The sequence below is a fragment of the Haliaeetus albicilla genome, chromosome 19 (assembly GCF_947461875.1).
Source record: "Haliaeetus albicilla chromosome 19, bHalAlb1.1, whole genome shotgun sequence".
NCBI classification, from domain to species: Eukaryota; Metazoa; Chordata; class Aves; order Accipitriformes; family Accipitridae; genus Haliaeetus; species Haliaeetus albicilla.
The window spans coordinates 18,322,629-18,341,140 of record NC_091501.1 but is presented as its reverse complement, the minus strand read 5'-3'; the positions used below and the strand labels follow the sequence as shown (position 1 = coordinate 18,341,140).

Genomic DNA, 18,512 nt, shown 5'->3' with positions numbered 1-18,512 from the left:
ACAATGGACAATTTTCCTCCCACGGGGCCTTTGCAGGAGTTTCTGCTAAGAGGATACTGAGCTCAAACAACCCTCACAAAAGACACAGAAAGCAAACTTGTGATTTCAACAAATCCACCTCAATACACAGAGGGGATGTAAAGAACACCTAAATGGATGTGCTTCTTTTAAAATAATAAGCGTGAATATTATTAACATAGAATACAGAATTCTATGTCAGTAAATTGATTATAATTTGAATTTCTTTATTTTGATTGTACCAAATGGCAGGAATTCTTAACTGTGCAACAAGAAATAATACAAGGGAAATAGACGTAAACCACCCTGAAACTCCTGGCACAGAAAGGTAAAATTCTTGAAAAATAACATTTCAAATCTGCTTTTTGTCTGAAGTAAAGAAGAAATACAAGAAATAGAGCATAATTCTAATTCCAGTCACTCCAATATATCAGCTCTCCAAAACTTTGCTTCCTAACACAGTGGCAAAGAAACTCCTGGATCTGTCATGTATCTGGGGAGCTATCCTACCCAGGGAAACCTCCTGCTGCCAGAACCAGGTTCTGTGGAAGAACAAAGGCAACCTTTATAGGGGTGCCTACAGCTATAGAGCCATCCAAAGAATCACAGAAGGAGAAAAGAAGGAAGCTCGAAAGTTTTATTTCCTTAAAGTTTTCCAGTTTCAAATAATATGAGTCCATTACTGCTTACTTTGTATCTCCCGGTGTATGCATCAGTCTGTCTGCATCACTGGGAAATACTGCGACCATCAGCGTTCTAAGGGTTCTCTCTATTTGCTGTGATGTCAGCTGAATAGGAACTGTCAGCAGGGCTCAAGAATTCATAAAGCCTTGAACAATCCACATCTAAGTTCAGCTATAATTTGGTAAGTATTAATAACCTGTGGCCCCCACATGGAAAACATCCCTATTCCTTCCTCCTAAAATCCTTTAGAGACATTAAAAATCAATGTCCAGAAAAGTAATCATGTTTGTAATAGATATCTGAATTGGGGTATTCCAAATGCATGCATGAAAATGTGTGCCTATGTGTGTATAAGACAGCTTATTTCTGTGTATAAGGTGAGAACATAATCAATCAGCTGTTTAAATATATGCTTACTTGTTCCTGGACTACAGATTCGGACTCCAGGGTTAAAGAAACTGGAAATGATGCTTAATTTAGACATATGTGATTCTTAAGGTTGTTAAGAACTCATTACACACAGTACATAAAAAAGCCCCTCTCACTGACACACTGCAGCTCAGTAATTCTTAAACCGCAGACAAGATTCTACACACAGTGTGCAAGATAAGAAAACATATTCTTACCACACAGAGCTTTAAAGGGCCAAATACTTAAACAGGCTTCCATCAAATACTCAAAGCAAGAGACTCCTTAACTAAAAGATCTGTGGCTTTGAATTTTGTAATTTCAGCCTCAGTTTTCTTGCTAAAGCATAAAGAGCATGGTAAATTGGGAGGAAAGAATTGATCAGTGGCAACTTGTGGTAACAACCAATCTGGCCCTAACCCCACTGAGGGAGAAAAGGGTGGACAAACGAAGGGCATTGAAAAGAAAGAGTCAAACTCCACTTTCAACATAGCCAGCCCAAACCCAACAAAGGCACTCAAGTAATTTATCACATTTTCCGAGACGGACAGCAATAGAAAAATGTCTTCTCTATTTTGATGGAGGCCAAAATAAAAAAAAAAGGAGGAAGAAAGGAAACAGGGTATTTCCAGAAAGAGAGGGGCTTCATAGTACAGGCTCCTATCCACCACAGCCAGAGAACTGTTTTCTCCTGCTAGCCCAGGAGACCATAGCATTTCTCCTGTACTCAACTGACATTTGGCACTTCTCCCATGCTGACATTTCAAGGTTCAAGCTGCGCTGGCAATACGCTATAGGTGGTTGGTATATCAGTATTATGGGCTTTCATGGCCATCAAAACCACATAGAAACACAGTTAAAATAATGCTACTTTGGATGAAAAAACAAGGACTCAGACATTAGGGAATGCCAGAATTAAGGTTGTCAACATAATTTTCATTTTCCCTCTTGTGAGTACGGTCTACAGTTATATTATCACATAATTCTGCTCCCCTGGGATACCATTTTTTATTCAATATGTATGACAGAGACACGTAGGAATAAAATAAAGATACCTATTTAACCTAATTCTGGCACTTGTAACTTTCAAATGCCTTGCTTCATCACCTAACTAATCTATTTCCTTGTATACAATTTTCACAGCATACCAAAGTATAGAAATCTCTTGATCATTTCTGTGTAAATCCATTTTAAATTGCCATCTATGAACAATTTTGTCAAAACCATCCAAGTTTCAAATTTAGAATAATTTGCTGAACACTATCACTATCAGTCTTTCAAAGAAGTCAAACCTGATAAAAACTATTTTATAATATACATATTTTAAAATTAGTTTCCTCACTGTGTCAAGTATTTATAAACTCCAAGTACTGTGAATTAAATTTGTCCCATTTAATTATTATTATTACCTTTCACATAAGTCTTCATTTCAGTTCTTGTAACTTTATTATGTTTCTCTTGGAACTAAATTCTTTTATTTAACTTCTAAATACAAGAAACTGGCATTTACTTCTTAGCCTCTTCAAAGCATATTTAAAACCAATTTGAACAAAAATCTGAAATGGTTCCTTACAATTATTTACCCATTACACATTTTATTCAACTTTCGTATGTGGAAGTTGAACTTAAATGGATACTATATACAATATGCAAAATAAAGACAGCTAGCATGAGATCCGTAACTCTCCAGTTCATCTTTGCTCAACAGAGGCTTCCACAAGACAACTGTACCTTTCCCTCTCTTTCTCCAAACTTCCAAGTCAGGCTTCACTCACATTGCCGCTTCAATCACTACCCTTCAAATGATTTAACTATTTCATTTACCCTTCTTACAAATACCAAGCGTAAGTAATTGCCCTCCACTTTAATTTATACAATACAGTTCAGTAGGAGATAAGCAACAAAAAGCGGACAACAAAACCAAAACTGTTCCCCTTGGCCTCTTGCATGCTATTACCACCAATGGTGAGCTCATCTTGTCTCCTAAACTATGCAGGGTAAGGCATCATCAGCTTTTGGATGCCAGATGTCTGAGGAAAATCCAAGGTCATGAAGACAGTGGTGTAGGTGGAACCATACTTTTCCCTCTGAATCATTTTAAGCCATTATTCCAGCAGAGTTTGAAGTACTCTGTTTTGAATGAGCCATCAAAATGAAGTCGTGACCACTTCACATGGCAAGAGATGAATCAGAAAAGCAAGTAATTTCCAGTAAAAACTCAATGATGCTCAAATTTCTCCCTCTTGATACAGGTATGGGTGCTGGTAGCAACTCTGGAATGCCAAATATAACCTGTATCTCAAACAGAGCCGCTTTGGTTAGAAAAGCAACCATTTTGGATAGAACGAGCTAGGCAAAGTTAGATGCCCTGATGCAGTGCTTAAAATCATAACAAAAGATAATGGTCCTTATACATTGACACTCCCCATGTTGCTAGGATAAGAGGTGCAAACCTGGCCGCAGTTTTTTGTTTAAGTACTACTAGCAGACACAGGTCAACACTATGTATCTCCTGTCCAAATTCCAATTTGGGAAATTACACACTACTTGCTTGTATCTCCTTGTTCTCCATTTTACGCGAAGACCCACATCCCATCTCAGCTCTGAGTATGTGTCCTTGTATTTCTACACAATGTTTGCAGGGAGGGCTCTCATCAGGTTAACTCCTATGATGCTTGCTAAGGCAGGTTGAAACATTACGACCTCCAGTGGACCAACCCAACCCTACACTGGCTGTTACTGCTGTCATTACAGAGCCAGCACAAGAAAAAGTACCCTCTCACCTCAGCTCCTGCAGGTCAGAATCTCCTAATGTAAGTATCAGCAAATAGTATCACCTACAAACATGTACCAAAAGCCGTTCCATCTTCTGTTCATGCTATGTATCACTAAAAAGCACAGTAACTCCTAAATAACCCTAAAAAACATTCTGTGAGTTTAATTAAAGCCAGGCAATCCTAAACATATTCCATAATACTGAAAAGGAAATAAATGAGATCTGAATTTGGCTTAGAGTTTCATTCTCTTTGGGATCCTTCGGGATGTCACCTGCTATATAAGTCAAGTGTTACTTGGTCAACAGGGATGAAAACCCCCAATTTACAGAAATCACAAGAATGATACACAGTTGTGAATTTTCAAATTTAGTTTTGTTCTGGGGGGGAGACCCTACAATAAAAGATCTCAAATTATGCAGCTGAGTCATTTTGCAACTGGTGACCCTTATAATGATGTTCTCATTTTCAGAGCCAATGTGATGCCACACAGTGATTTGTCTGTTAAATTGAATCTTTGCCTCTAGATAGATAGATAGATAGATATAAAGTTTATTTTGAAATGTCTCCTAGTGCCTCTGAGTCTGACTGATGTGAGATGTTATTTTGAACATGCCAAAGCATCTGAACGGCTCCAGTCCTTTCTTTTCAGCGTGCATTCCTTGATAAGTGGCAAAGCTTCCCACTTATCAGTCACTCAAAGTGACTGTGGCTGTCAGTTGTGTACAAAGCGCAATCAGTTTGGAAGCAGAGACACCAGCATTTTTCTTCTCAGCTTGAAGCAAACACGTTTTGACTGCTAGTCATTCAATTTTAAAGCATCTTCAATTAGGGGCGGATGAAGATATAAAGAAAACACATCCTAAACACCTCCGCCAGTGAGCAGTAAAAAATTTATTGTTATCTCCTGCTTTACCTTACTGCAGAGGCAGCAGTAGCAGCCTTTTTTGGCTGCACAACAAAAGTGCTCATGACTACACACACTCCATACGGACAAGATCAGAGCCATGAAGAGTTCACGTTCAGCTTCTCAAGCCACTTACACAAACTACCGTGGTACCTTCTGTACCTCTGCTGCCTGCTTTGTGAATACCTGCACGGGTACACAAACGTGAACACAGCACACAGGTACACCGCCCCACGCATGTTGAACAAAAACATTCACAAGATGACATACATGTGCTCTATAGCCAATAAAAGGCCAACCAAAATTATTAAAAAGACTGTGGAAATAATGACAAGGAGGGAAAAGAAAAGGGAGGGCTGGGAGAAAGGAGGAGATGATGAGGGAGAGTGGGCAGCTGCATAAGGAAGATTGCTCAGTAGCACAAGGTCAGGGAGCTGGAAGTGGAAGGAAGTGGTCAAAGTTGCAGGGTGCCTCAAAGAGATACAGAAATTGGAGAGGGGATCTGAAAACAAAAAGACAGACAGGGTCCTGGAAAGAGAAGTCTCTGAGAGAACGCTTGCCAAGGGAAGAGGGACCAAGATGAGGCCTTGGAGCACAATGTTGCCAGCTGCGATGACTGTATTTGACTGCTGGCATTTTTCTTACAGTCCTAGCTGCTAGATTATTTTGGGTGTTTCAGTGTTCTGTTTTGTTTTTTTAATAAAAATAAGTTTCTGGCCCTCCCTTCTGATTGTGTGAGAGAACTGGAAAATGGGAACACTGAAAGCTCAGTAACAAAAAGGAAATTAAGAAAAGATGCTAAAATTGCAAGAAAAAAGTCATAAAGTTCAAAACAATCTCATAATTTTAGAACATTTGGACTGGTAACATTGGAGAAAGCTTCATTATCAGGAAGTGCTGTTGCAATCATGTAGCTCCGCACAGGCAAAAAAGCCAACTTATCTGATGAAAACATGCCCTTGCAATCTCAATAAATTCTAGCTGTACGAATCCCAAGCAAATTCTCCTTGTCGGCACTGGTGCAGCTACACCAGTCAGCAAATTTGGACTGTATGAGAGTGTAGGAAAGGCCTGAGACCAAATTATCTGTAGGTGCTTGCTCTACAGGTAACCTTTGGAAGTAAAGATGTGGTACATTGGTGCAAAATGTTGCTCTGTACCAAAGTAAGTGTAGATAAACACCTCTGCAATTTTTTTACATAACTTAACTTATACAGTAATGGAAGAAAGTGAAGAGCCCTAGCTTAGTCTGAAGTACACGCATCATACCCTTCAGCCAAACAGACAGGTCATTTGCTGAACTTGAGAGGCCAGCAAGCAATTAACTCATTCTGACTGCTAGCCTAGTTTTTGCTTTTCACTCCTCCCTTTCCCTATTTCCTCCCCCAACCTTGCCTTTTTTCTTTTTTTTTTTGTGTGTGGTTTTTTTGGTTGTTTTTTTTTGAATAATTAATTTCCCAGGGGCTTCTTCCTGCTCAAGGGACAGGCGAGTTATTCTGATAACTGATAGGACATCAGCTGCAGAGCTTTTGTGAGAAACAATTGTTTAGCCTCTTTGCCGGCAACCTCAGTTGTCTGGGAAGAGGTTGCAAAGTCATGGGAAAGGCTGCAGTGTGACTCCTTCTTGGGCCTGTCTCACTGAATCCAGTATGCCCATGTTTATAAGTTGCAGGAAAACAGCTGCTCCTGACACATGATGAATTTGGACAAAATGTCCCCAATCTACGAGCCTGTTCAGTTTGACTGTGCAGTCACAGCTTGTCATATCCATACTGGCAAAAAAACAAAACAAAAACCAAACCGTCTCAGTGGACAGAGACTGTTCTGAAAACATTTTGCAGAGTGAGAAGGAAGATAGTTTCTCACAGTTTCCTACTGAAGAAAGGTCTCATTAAACTCCCACTAACATGAATAAGAGCCTTTTCACCATGTTCAGTGGGAGTTGGATCAGGCCCTCACTTCAACAGCTTTATTGTCTACCAAGGAAACCTTTTGTCCTCACCTCTCTCTGATATGCAAAGAGGACTCTAATTACGGAAGAACTAATACTGTTCCGCTGTGCAATGGCTTGCAAAGGGGTTGTAGCACCACGAAGCACTGCTCTGCTGTCACTGACTTCTTAGAAAATCAGAATTCCCAGGAAAAGTGGTAACACAGAAGCAACAGACATGACTAAATCTGTAACCAAGCGCTTGTGTAGTGGTTGTTCATTTTTGTATCTCGAATGAAGGATTCATCATCTACAGCCCTTTAAAGCCTCCTAGAGAACTCTGGGTTACAAGTCCTTATGGCTGCACGGAGGAGACACCAGCAGGGCAAGGACTAAGGGTAAGGATCTCTACCCTCTTTGTTATAGGCACAAAGTACTCCAAGTATTTAGCTCACAGAGTGGCCTGCTGGAGTTTGTTTTCCAGCAGGAGACAGAAAACGGAAGGATAAGCTGTGTTGGAAGCATAATTTAGAGTGCAAACTTGTTGTGGCAGGGAACAAATCTTCACATTTCTTTATGTACAGTCAAATGGTCTGTGTCTTCTCACAACAAGAGAAACTGGTACTTTTTACAACTAAACTTCATCTGAAACAGGTCAATCAAAATCTCAATGTTTTCTCAAACAAAGAGAACACAAACAGGCCTGAACATCATTCAGCCAGTTGTGGATAACAGATGATTGCTCACCTGAGGAGTTCAAAAGCAACAACAAATCTAAACAACAACAACAAAAAGTTATCACCACAGATAACTGTGTGGGTAAATTATGATACCCAAAGTACTCTGGAAGCAGGTCTCTTTACCAGTGTTTTGGAAGACTGGAATCAACCCAGAGACTCTTGGTGCTTGGAAAGTTTTGACAATAACAACTGTGTCATTTCAAAACTTTGCGTGTTAAGCTTAAGAAATATTTTTCTGAACTTCTGTGTAACTCAGAAACCAAATCCTTCTTTCCTCCCCAAAAATATAGCTAGATTTTGAAAAATAGATCTGGCTACAAAAGGGACTAACCATCCTGCAGGAAATTCCAAGTGTTCAAGATTTTATTACATTCCAAATTGGAACAACACCTTAAACCTCAGAACTTAATGAGAATGGGAATATTCTGATTTGGGAACATACTAGCGCAGCCAGGCCTCTCCATCTACCAACACACAACTCATGGGGAAAGGGACACAGCCAGCTGACAGCGGGGCGGGGGAGGATGGAAATCTGGATCCAGACTCAAAAAGGAAAGCCTTTTTGGAGCCGGGAGGACACTCGGAGCAGCTGAGGGATTGAGGAGAGCCAGGAAGCCTGCAGCCCAAAGGGGCACGGAATCTGGCGGGCCGTGGTGCCCACGGTGCTGGGGTAGGGAGAGAGGGAACGCTCCCTGCCAGACAAGCTGCTAAGGGCCTGCAAAGCCCGAGGCCGTTTAGGCCGCGGTAAGCTTTTCGCCTGGGAGCAGGCCCCCCGGCAGGCCGGCCCGCTGCCACCAGGCTCTGGAGCTGCCCGCGCCATCCGGCCAGGTGCCAGGCAGAAGTCACGTCCCGCCTGGCAGGGGGAGTGGGCTAGAGGCACGCCTGTCTAGCTTTGCTTCAGAATTTAGTCAGGATCCTCTCGTTCTTCAGAGGTCCAACCTCTCTAACAGGAAAGGTCTCCTGTTAGAACATCTCCTGGCAAGCCTCTAGCTCTGAAGCAAAGAGAAGTGAGAGCACACAGAGTCGTCCAATGGTTGCTGCCTGGCAGGAATTGCTCTCAAGTTTCAGAGAGCACCCAGTCCTTGGGCTAAGTATGTCACTCAGAAACAAATACAAATTAGTAACCAAGTACCCGCAGTATCAAACTAAAAAGTCAAACAAAACTGTGGCCCAAACAGCGGAGACATCATAAAGCAGCGCTGCTGCTTCTTGCTGCTTTGCGATCTTCGTTTTACATTATTGGCAACCTGAAGTGTTCCAAGATCTTGAGCTGGGCTCTCCAAAAAAAATTTTGACTAAAAATCAGAACAGTTTAAAAAACAACATTTGGCCTCCGTTTTGTTTGCCTTCTAATTTTGGAACTTGTAGTGCTCATGGTTTCAGATTTTGCCTGGAAATATGAGAGCTGGAAGTTTACATTTTGAAGAAATGAAAGCTGGCATTTTTGTCATCACATGACTCCAAGAGCTGGGGCTTCAGGGAAAAACATAAAACACTGTCAGGCTTTCCACAAAATCGTGAGATTAGCAGCATCAGTTTTATCACAATTTAGGCTGCAAGGTTGACCTATTTTATCAACAGTGCCCTACTGAATATGAATTGCTTTATGAATTTTAACAACCATATTTCATTTTAAATATAGTTCAATTAAAGTGACATTCGTCACTGAGCTTCAGAGAAAACTATTCAATCATCAACCTGGGCTAGACTTTTTCTCTGAGCAAGTGGAAGGTGTAAACTACACCACCCCACAAAACTTTGCATCTCAGAGACACCCCTCAAGGCAGAACACCACGCACGCTCATTGCCTGTCGCGGGGACGACCTCAGCGTCATCAAAAAGGAGCATCTAGCCTTCAAGTTTCTTTCACTCTCTGCCCACCTGATGTGACAGCTACAGAGCCCCAGACTTCGCCATGTTCTAGAGCAAGGACACCAGGAAGTAGATTGTGGCCTCACAAAAGAAGACGAGGAGGTCACCATGAGAGTTCCCCTGAGGCCCTGAACGACAAGACTAGATTTAGTCCAAGAACTTGCTGAGCTGTACTTGGTGTCTGCATGCTCTCTCCTCAGCCTGTTCTACAGCTGCAGATCGCTACAGAGCTGTTCTGAAACACAGCCTGAGACCTTTGGGGCTGTCGATACACAAGAGTTGACAGAACATGCATTCCAGTTTCATTTCTGGTAAAAGAACAAGACTGAGCTGTGCAGGGGAGAAGACCCCAAATACTCAGCAGGCAGAAACTGTTAAAAGCGAAAACCTTTTCAATACACATACACACGAAGATTAAATAGAACAGAAAGCAGTGTGCACGGGAGGATGCATTTCCAAATGGCATAAAATAAGATGGGGGGAGGTTTAGTTAATTATTCAAAGAAAGTCAAACCTCTTCACAAATTAGGTCTAGAACATCCTAAAAAGCAGAAAAAAAAAATTATAAACATTTACTAAAACACAAAATCCTGTCTAGATCACATTTTAGCATTCTGAGGTCATACAGATTCTTAAATTTAATCTAAACTGCAAATTTTCTCCAGTTTAGCGTTATCTCTTTACTTAACTCTCTATACGAAGACAAGCCGTTTGTCTTCTGCGTTAGTGACACCTCCTTCCAGTTAATTCAGAAGAGATGGACTTGAAAAAGACATAACGTCTATTAGAGACTCATGTGCCAGGTACATTTTTCTAAGCTCAAGTAGCTAACACATCTTTCGTCAGCATCACAGAAGTGGCTAGTTTAATTGGGCTGTAGTTATCCTCAGCATTTGCAGTCCTGTAAGGAGGAGAGACATGCTGCAGTCTCTCCCTGCGTATGTATTGCGTATCGGTGACTGCATGCTGGGGTAAGGAGAGAGGGAACTGTTTCCAAGTTAGCGCACTTAGAGAAAGGAGTCATAAATCATGGGGTCAGGCAGGTTGTGCTTTTTTTTAACCTTAGGGTATTATGTTTTCGATACAATATTTCAATAGCTTTTTTCTGTGTAATAATTTATCTGGAATTATGGCAACTCCTCTTACAAGCTTAGAAAAAATTGGCTCAAGTAAAACGAATCCTTTGTCATAAATAGGTTGTGTTCATAAATGCAGCCTAATCATTCAATTGCACATAAGTCAAATAGTTATCCAGACTTTCTACGAATATCTCCCTGTCAATAAATCTAATGCTATTTAAAAACTCTGGGCCAATGTGACAGGAGCCTGTTAGATTAATTAGGGCAAGGTCAGAAAAGCTGAACTCACAGCTACATTCATGTCACAGTTTTGTTCCACCTACCATAACCTGATTGTAAACTCACACACCATTTTAAACATGGGCATGTTAGGGTGACTTCATTGTCTCAATTTATATATAAAGGAAGATTTCTTCAGGAATTGTTTCTTCTCTCTAACAGTCAACTAAGCATGCAATTGAGAAAGAATGCTTTGCTTTGTATTCACTGTCAATAAGGATTATTTTTATTTTAATATGTTTTTTCCTATCAGTGACTTCACAGCAACTGAACTGCAACCAGGGTTCATGAGACTTCAGGACCATACAGACCGCAGAATGGTCAAGAGGCAGGCAGTGTAGCAAAATTTCACGACATACAGATCATCTCTGTGGGAATAAGAGGACAGTATTGTGTCTCTGCCTGTTCAGTTCTTGACCTTTATCGTGCAACCATCCAAAAGGAGGGTGCCCCAAATCTGATGGGTTTTGTGTGAAGTGGACCCTGGAGGTGAAATTCTGACCTCAGCAGGGTCAATATTTCATCTGAAATCCCATGAGACAGACCTCCAAATTATTTCTTAGGCTTGCAGCTTGTATCAGATAGTAGCTAGCTGACTTTCATTTACTACTGACTCAGGTCAAACTTGGACCAGGGATCAGGAGATGAAAGGCTCTATATCTCATTATCAATAATCAGTGTTCTCTACTACCCTAAAAACAACATACTTCATTCTTATCTACAAGGCCTTAAAACTTAAAAGGGTTGGGGTCAAATCATGTTACTTCAATTTATTTTTGTTTACTGGTTATAAAACAACTTCCTCTCTCACTGCCATAGCTAAATGCTAAAAATGTAAATACTTTCCTTGCTATTGTAGAAGTTCTACTATTGTTTTTCTTTTAAAGTCTTATTAAAGATACAGCAATAAAGAAAAATCCCTCCCACACACAAATTTAAAGAAGAAAAAAAATCAAACAGGTCAAGACCAAGCCAGGCCCTATCAATCTCAAAATTATTTTCAGCAAAGCACATCTTGTATAGAAGTTGCCTTATAACGGAGGGGTGGACCTTCCCCAGAGGTTTATTGTAGTTACACAAGTCCTGATACTGACAGAATATCCTCTGAAATGGTAGAGTCAGTTTTTATTCTAGTGGGAAGCCATACAATTCCTCTGATTTTGCTGGAATTAAGTTTTCTTAGATGAGTTATGGCCCATAATTTTAGGCAACTAATTTTGAAACATTGAAGAGAAGCTTTGGAAGGAAAATCCTGTTGTTACTGAACAAACAGAACATAGCATCCACTTTCACAGTGACCTGCAATGCTCTATACATAACTGCATACTTAAACAGCCAGAGATTTTACCATGATTCTAGGTATCTATAAAATGTCAAACCCCTCCTTTGTCATTCTGTGAAAACCTTCATGGGCAAACTGATTTGCATTATTCCCAAAACAGGGTCATGCATATATACACATGGAAGAAAAGTAGTGAAATACAGTCAATGGCATGAAAAGAAACTTCTGAATACTTTAAGGAAAAATGAGGTTAAATAAAGTTTACTGGTTATCCTGAGTTTACAGCTTTTTTCTACTACTAGGAGTAAACCTGTAGACACCTAGGACTTACAGTGTAACCAACATTTTCACCAGTTTCTCATTCAGACAATACTTCACCCTAAGTGTTGAAAATTTCCGGACTTTGAATACCTGGGGCAGAGGGAAGGTGGTACACCTGATTACCGATCACTGAAGAGAACTGCTTCTGCAAAATCTCAAAAACAGAGGTGTAGGAGACCCATTCCAACCCAACTCTTTCTGGGCACACTTTTGCCACTCCTGACCTACAGCTGAAAGAGGACTTGGTCCGGCAAACCCTTGCTCACATGACCAGCTCCTCTCACATCTGCTCCCTGATGCTATAGGAGCCGCGTTAATCGTACAAGGCCTTCCAGAAACTGACCTTTTCTGCTTAATGACAGGTAACATCCTCACTCACATGTTTCCATAAATAAGAAGTAAGCCATCTGCAGACATTCTTAAAGAAACTATGACAATAACGGCTGAGGGAAAGCATGGGGAAATGGAAAGGAGAAAAGTGAGGTAACAGGGGCACAGGTGGAGATGCAGTCTCTGACCTGGATCTGTTGCTGAAGAAGGTTAATTTTGTGTTGCTGCTGCAGGAGCTGCTGCTGTTGTCTTGCAATCTGTGGAGAAATTGCACAGAAGAAACGTGAGGTATGTATCACCATTCCTGGAGCTGGTATGCAGGATACTTCCACCCTGCTTGGTTCTTTAAACTGCTCTATTAAGCGAAGAAACCTTCAAGTACGTGTGGCAGCAGCCTCGACTGCCGCTGAAGCAAGGGGCTCATGTTCAGGAGCAATTCATAGCTAATACTAGTCTGAAAGGGAATATTATGGAAAATGTTGTGCTGGGTATCAAGAGAAGGACTGATGCAAAAATCTCTCCTCTCTCACTATCTGAAATGGCACTGCTAAAATCCCCAAATCCCCCAAAAGTGAGCACTCATGCACTCCAACTTGCTGGAGGAAGAACAATACTGGCAGAGAAACTGGAAAATAGTAGGAGAAGGCAGGAAAGACAAAAAGGTATGATGGACAGTAATATTCCTTTTATGTTTGGCACCACCTATTCAAAAATTAAAAAAAAAAGGAAATCTGACACCCAGAAGGAAGGTATTAGCATGCCTATTTCCGTGATGCAGAAACAGACACAAAGAGAGTGGAACCGGGTTTGGGAAAATCACTGACTCGTCAATGTGTTTGTCAGCTGAATGGAACTAAGGGGGCAGTGCAAGGCTACACAGCTCAACACTGAAACTGATTTATAGAAGTTGATGGAGTCATCTTAAGTCTCCTCTCAGTCATGTGCATTTTCCATAAGGACTTCCATCCTCCCTCTCCATTGACTAAATGATTGGGAACCTTACTGCAGACACATTTTACATACAGTGAAGGAAAAAGCAGACAGTAAAGGAACCAAATTAGAATTCTCAGAGGACTGATGGAGATAAACCATGACACACCTCAAATTTACAAAGCAAACTTGAAAAACTTTCATTTGAGTCATAACAGAAGCTCTGTTCTCACCAATAGCTAGCGCAGCAGTACAAACATTAGGAGTATTGCCCTTCCCCTGTGGTACGTGTACACACCTAAGGGTCAGATGGGAACTTACACATACTTACTGGGAGGAATTTTGTGCATTCTTCCCCTTAGGTATTCTCTTTCACTTCTATTATTAAACTATTAGCATAAGAAACACTCACTCATAGTTAATCCCACATCTAAAAGATTAAATAAGTGTTTTCTTTCTAGAGGCTCTCTTTAAGCAACCAACATAATTTTTATCAATACCTTTTTTTGAAAGCTTGGTTATTTTCATTTCTATATAATGCAGAATTATACATAATTTCTTAAATTAAAAGAAACCCTAATAATAAACCTGCAGGATTTCTTACTGCCTCTTTCCATTCTCTCCATTTTCTTTTTTACTCTCAGATCATTCAGCCATCCTGTAGCAGTAGTGACTTTAAAAGGTAGGGCAAAGGAAATGGCTCCTGCAGGATGTCTCCTCGTGGAAGAATCTTGCCAATTCCACTTTCACACCTTCATTTACCTTCTGCATGTAAACAACAGTGTGATATAAATTCTCTAGTTTAATAGGTAAGTCACTTCTCCTGTTCTCCCTATGTAGCATTTCAGGTGTGAGGCCAAAATACACAGTATTACAATAAAAAATAGGGAAAACCAAGGCTAAAATGTCTGAAGATGTCAGCAGAAGTTTAGAAAATTAAGACTTGCTTGGTACAATACAAACATTGAATATGACCACTATGACTTATTTCAAAGAATTCTGTGAGTTTCATAAAATTCACATAGCTGCAATTCTATGATATAAACTCAAATTTCATTACAAGCTGAAATAATGGTCAGGCAGACCAAAACACTTTCAGGTAAGAAGTATCAGTATGGACTCCTGACAAAATTTTAAACCAGACATCTAGGTATTCTCTGCTCATGTTTGGGTACAAAAATGGACATTCATTTCTGTTAAAACTTGGATGGTGCAAATCTGTTACAGAAGTTACGTTCTTGCATAAAATGTCAAGTGTCCGTGTATGCACACTGGAACTTTTCACATGTGAAAACCTTTGCATTTTCAGTGGAGGGCATATTTGCAAGAGCTGAAAATCAAGCCTCTCAAGTGTAGAAGAAGAAAGTCACACTTTTTCACTGACTTTATATTCTTCTCCCCCACTTTCTTCCACAGTTGGCAAAACCAACCTTTTAGTTTCTCACATTACAATCCAAGTGCTGCATTTTGTTCCTTTTATACCTATTCAGCATCACTGAATTCAAGCAGCATTGGAAGATTATTCAGGAGGGCTGAATTTGCATGCTTATTTACACTTATTTAAAAAAAAAACTGTTGGAAGAGAATACCTCCAAAATGGAAGGTGTATCTTTATAAGACAAGAGTATTCCTTGTTTTATATATTGCAAATTAAAGCATTCTTCCAATATGTTTTTGTTCAAACTTCCTTCACCTAAGAAAACAAATGGAAAAAAATTCTGGGTGGAGAGCAAACTCGAGAGTATCAACCCTAGAAGATAAACGACTGGAAAGTCCTCCTAGAAAATTATTTACGCTGAAAGCCACTATAATAATCACTCACCTGTTCTTGTTGCTGCTTAGCCAGCTCCATTTGTTGGCGTTGTTTCTCGATCTGTGATGCAGCCAGTTTCTTCTGTTCATCATGAGCTGCTAGCAGCTGTTCTCGCAAACTGGTCAGCTGATTGATCATACCCATGAGCTGCCTTTCTTTCTCAGCGAGGCTTTCTGGAGTCCCTGGGCATCATATGGTGAAAAAAAAAAAAAAAGGTAAAGAGAAGAGAGGAAATTTAGAGCTAGCCAGGTTTTTATTTTGCAGCTTCACTATTAGCATAGTCTTAGTAGAACCAAAGAGCAGGAGCATATTGCAATATACTGCGCATTAAGACCTTCCCCTCTACAGGAAAATGAGCCATGGAAGATAATTCTGTACACAGGCTTTGATCTGGTGTCCCCCTTCAATGTTTCCTTGCCCTTTCATCTATTTTCTGTCACCTTTTTATGAGATTAACAGGGGGGAAAATACTGCCTGTTTTGAAATTTTAAACATTGTTTACATTTCATAGAGATCAAAATTGACACTTCCAGTTTTGAAAGACAATTACATTTTTGTCAGAAACTTATGACAAAGACACATGAATGCTTTTGACGCCTACCACAACTGTAAGGTGTGTATTAACATCCCTCTATAATCAAGGGGAAACAGAGAAGTCTCCTGGGTGCTGGATACCTCTCTAGCTCCCCACACCCAGCTTTCTCACTGTTACTAGCTCAGCACACAACAGCTGTCAGGACGCTACCTGTTATATCATCTACAGCTGCCCTGATTAGGATGAAATTACATAGTGTTTAAATTGTCACTAACTACTATTGCTGTTGCTGCCACTGACAAGTATTTTTAAAGGAAGAAGTCTTGCATAAACATATCAGAAAAACTGAGTTAAATGCAACTCACCATCTCTCCCATTTGTACTGTCATTAGATGCTTTTTATAGGAGAGTTCAGCAGACACAGACAGAGGAACTGACTACCTCGCTCTCATAATCATTCTGTAAAAATTCTTCTACCCAGAAGGACAGTGGTTATAAGGGAAGGGAAGAAAAAATTCCAAGAAAAATTAAAAGCAATGACTCATCACTAAAACAAAAAATGGCACTATTAGTATACCCAGGATCATTTTACTTTGAATTTGAAAGACCAGAAAATATGTGTAGCAGCTAATCCACAGATATCTTCAATATCACCACACCCTCTCACATGAGTCAGATCCTGTGAAACCCTTTCTCAAAAAAGCTTTAGGAAAGGATTAAGGCTATCAGTGTCTATGTCTCCTCTGAAAATAGCCTGCTTTTGGGACAACCCTGCCACACAAACCTTTCTCAAACACAGGAAGCATTCTTCTGCCAATGTCACCAGTGCTCTCCAAGTGAAAAAAAAAAAAAAGAAGAAAAATTGGCGACTATACTAAACATGTTCCTAGCCAACTATCAGTCAGACATGGAAAAGAGCTACTGGTAATAGATCATTTAGTCTACCCCCCTGCCAGTGCAGGAATGTTCCCTACAATATATTTACTACAGCCTTCTAGATTGGATTGAAATATCTGAAATGGTGAATCATCTACTGCTTTCTTTGGAAGACTGTAGCACAGCCTTAGAGGTGTCACTGTTAGGGCTCTTTGCTTGATAGTTTAATTTACATTCACTTAATTTCAACCTTGCACTCCCAAGCAACATTCCATTTCCTACGTCAGCCAAGTCCAAGCCCTTAAATGCATTTGTACGCAGCCATATACATGTGGGAAAACATAATGAATCAACATTTTCATATGAACAAAATGTAACTTGATTAACTTTTTATTAAGATGGTAGAGATTTATGTGAAAATATTCTCATCATATAACAAAGAGCTACAGCAGAATATTCTCAGATATAGCCTCCAAAAAAACTGTGGTACAGAAGCTGGAAACTTGAGAAACACACTGAAACAGAAACCATAGGACTTTAAACCTGTTCTGTTAAAAGCTGTGAGAAAGAATGGAAGCCAGTGCTAAAATACTAACACTGCTGAAGAAAACACTTTCAACTTATGATTTTTATTTCAAACATGGGAGACAGAGAGCTGCTACAAGTAATGCATTTGCCACCTGGCCATGCAATTAATCAGAAATGTCTACTGCCACTCTCCCATCCTTCATTTGTTTTTCCCTAGGAAAAAGGGTGCAATGTGTCCAAGTGGCACAGAAGAATTATTCTAGAAGCAGCCCCTTCCTTGTCCTATCTGCAGCCAGCACGTTGGTTTACTGTAATGCTCATCTAATGAAGACTACCAGTATACTGATACTGGCAGTATAACATGCAGGGCACACTGAAACATTTGAAACCTAAATATTTTAATTATTTATTCAGCAGATATTTTATTCTAAACTTGATCGGTGTGTGCAAGAGAGAGAAGGAGAAAAACTAGAGAGAAGGCATACACAGGATTGGCTTAGTCCTGAAGTTAGAGTAAGCAAAAAGAAACCACTGTCAAATAAACTGTTTGACAAATACGCTGACACGCATCAAAGATCTTCAGCCAGTACTGGTTCATCAGTGTATTTTGAGCTCCTACAGTAGCTTTCAGTTGGGAATCAAAAAGCACTTTGTAAAGTTAAATTAATCCCCACCACACCTTTGAAAGGTGGAAAAATGTTTCCATATGTGTAAACCGACAGACAGAGGGGTCACAGAGTTAGTTACCAACAGCGGCAGAAAAAGAAATGTTGATATCCAGCCCTGTGCTCCGGAGCTCAGGCTGCGCTTCCCAAGAGAGCGAGCAAAATGCTCCACGTGCCACCGCCCTGACCGCGACACGAAAAAACTGCACAACCGCGGGGCCATCCGCCTACCGCAGTTTCTTCTTTAATCTGATTTACCTAGAGAGGAGAAAAAAACTTCTTCCCTGGAAAAACAACATCTTTATTTAAATGGCAGGAACAAGAGGAAAGTCTGGATGAACTAAGGGTAACGAAGAGCCAGTGCAGACACCAGAGTTGCAGGCCCATGGCAGCAGTGCAGCTGGGGACAAATCCACTAAACTCAATCTCTTTACTATTACTCAGTTTTTAAAGAAACTTTGAGGTGGGCAAAGCGGGTGCTTTATGTACTAACTTAGTAAGTACAATACATAATGCCTTTGGTTTATAAACTGGAGTGGAA

The 18,512-nt window shown here is 40.2% G+C and overlaps 1 protein-coding gene across 15 annotated transcripts in view; it reads right to left on the bottom strand.

Moving 5' to 3' along the window:
* Positions 1-18,512, bottom strand: part of SOX5 (SRY-box transcription factor 5) — a 649,313-nt gene that overhangs the window by 134,301 nt on the left and 496,500 nt on the right. For 8 of the 15 annotated variants that reach the window (XM_069806597.1, XM_069806598.1, XM_069806600.1 and 5 more), the window contains 3 exons: positions 15,377-15,549; positions 12,813-12,881; positions 9,848-9,874 (listed from right to left, as the gene is read on the bottom strand). In XM_069806597.1, coding sequence (XP_069662698.1) covers positions 9,848-9,874; positions 12,813-12,881; positions 15,377-15,549 — 269 coding nt within the window. The remainder of the gene's footprint in view (positions 1-9,847; positions 9,875-12,812; positions 12,882-15,376; positions 15,550-18,512) is intronic. The other 7 variants (XM_069806605.1, XM_069806594.1, XM_069806596.1 and 4 more) reach the window with 1 other exon arrangement.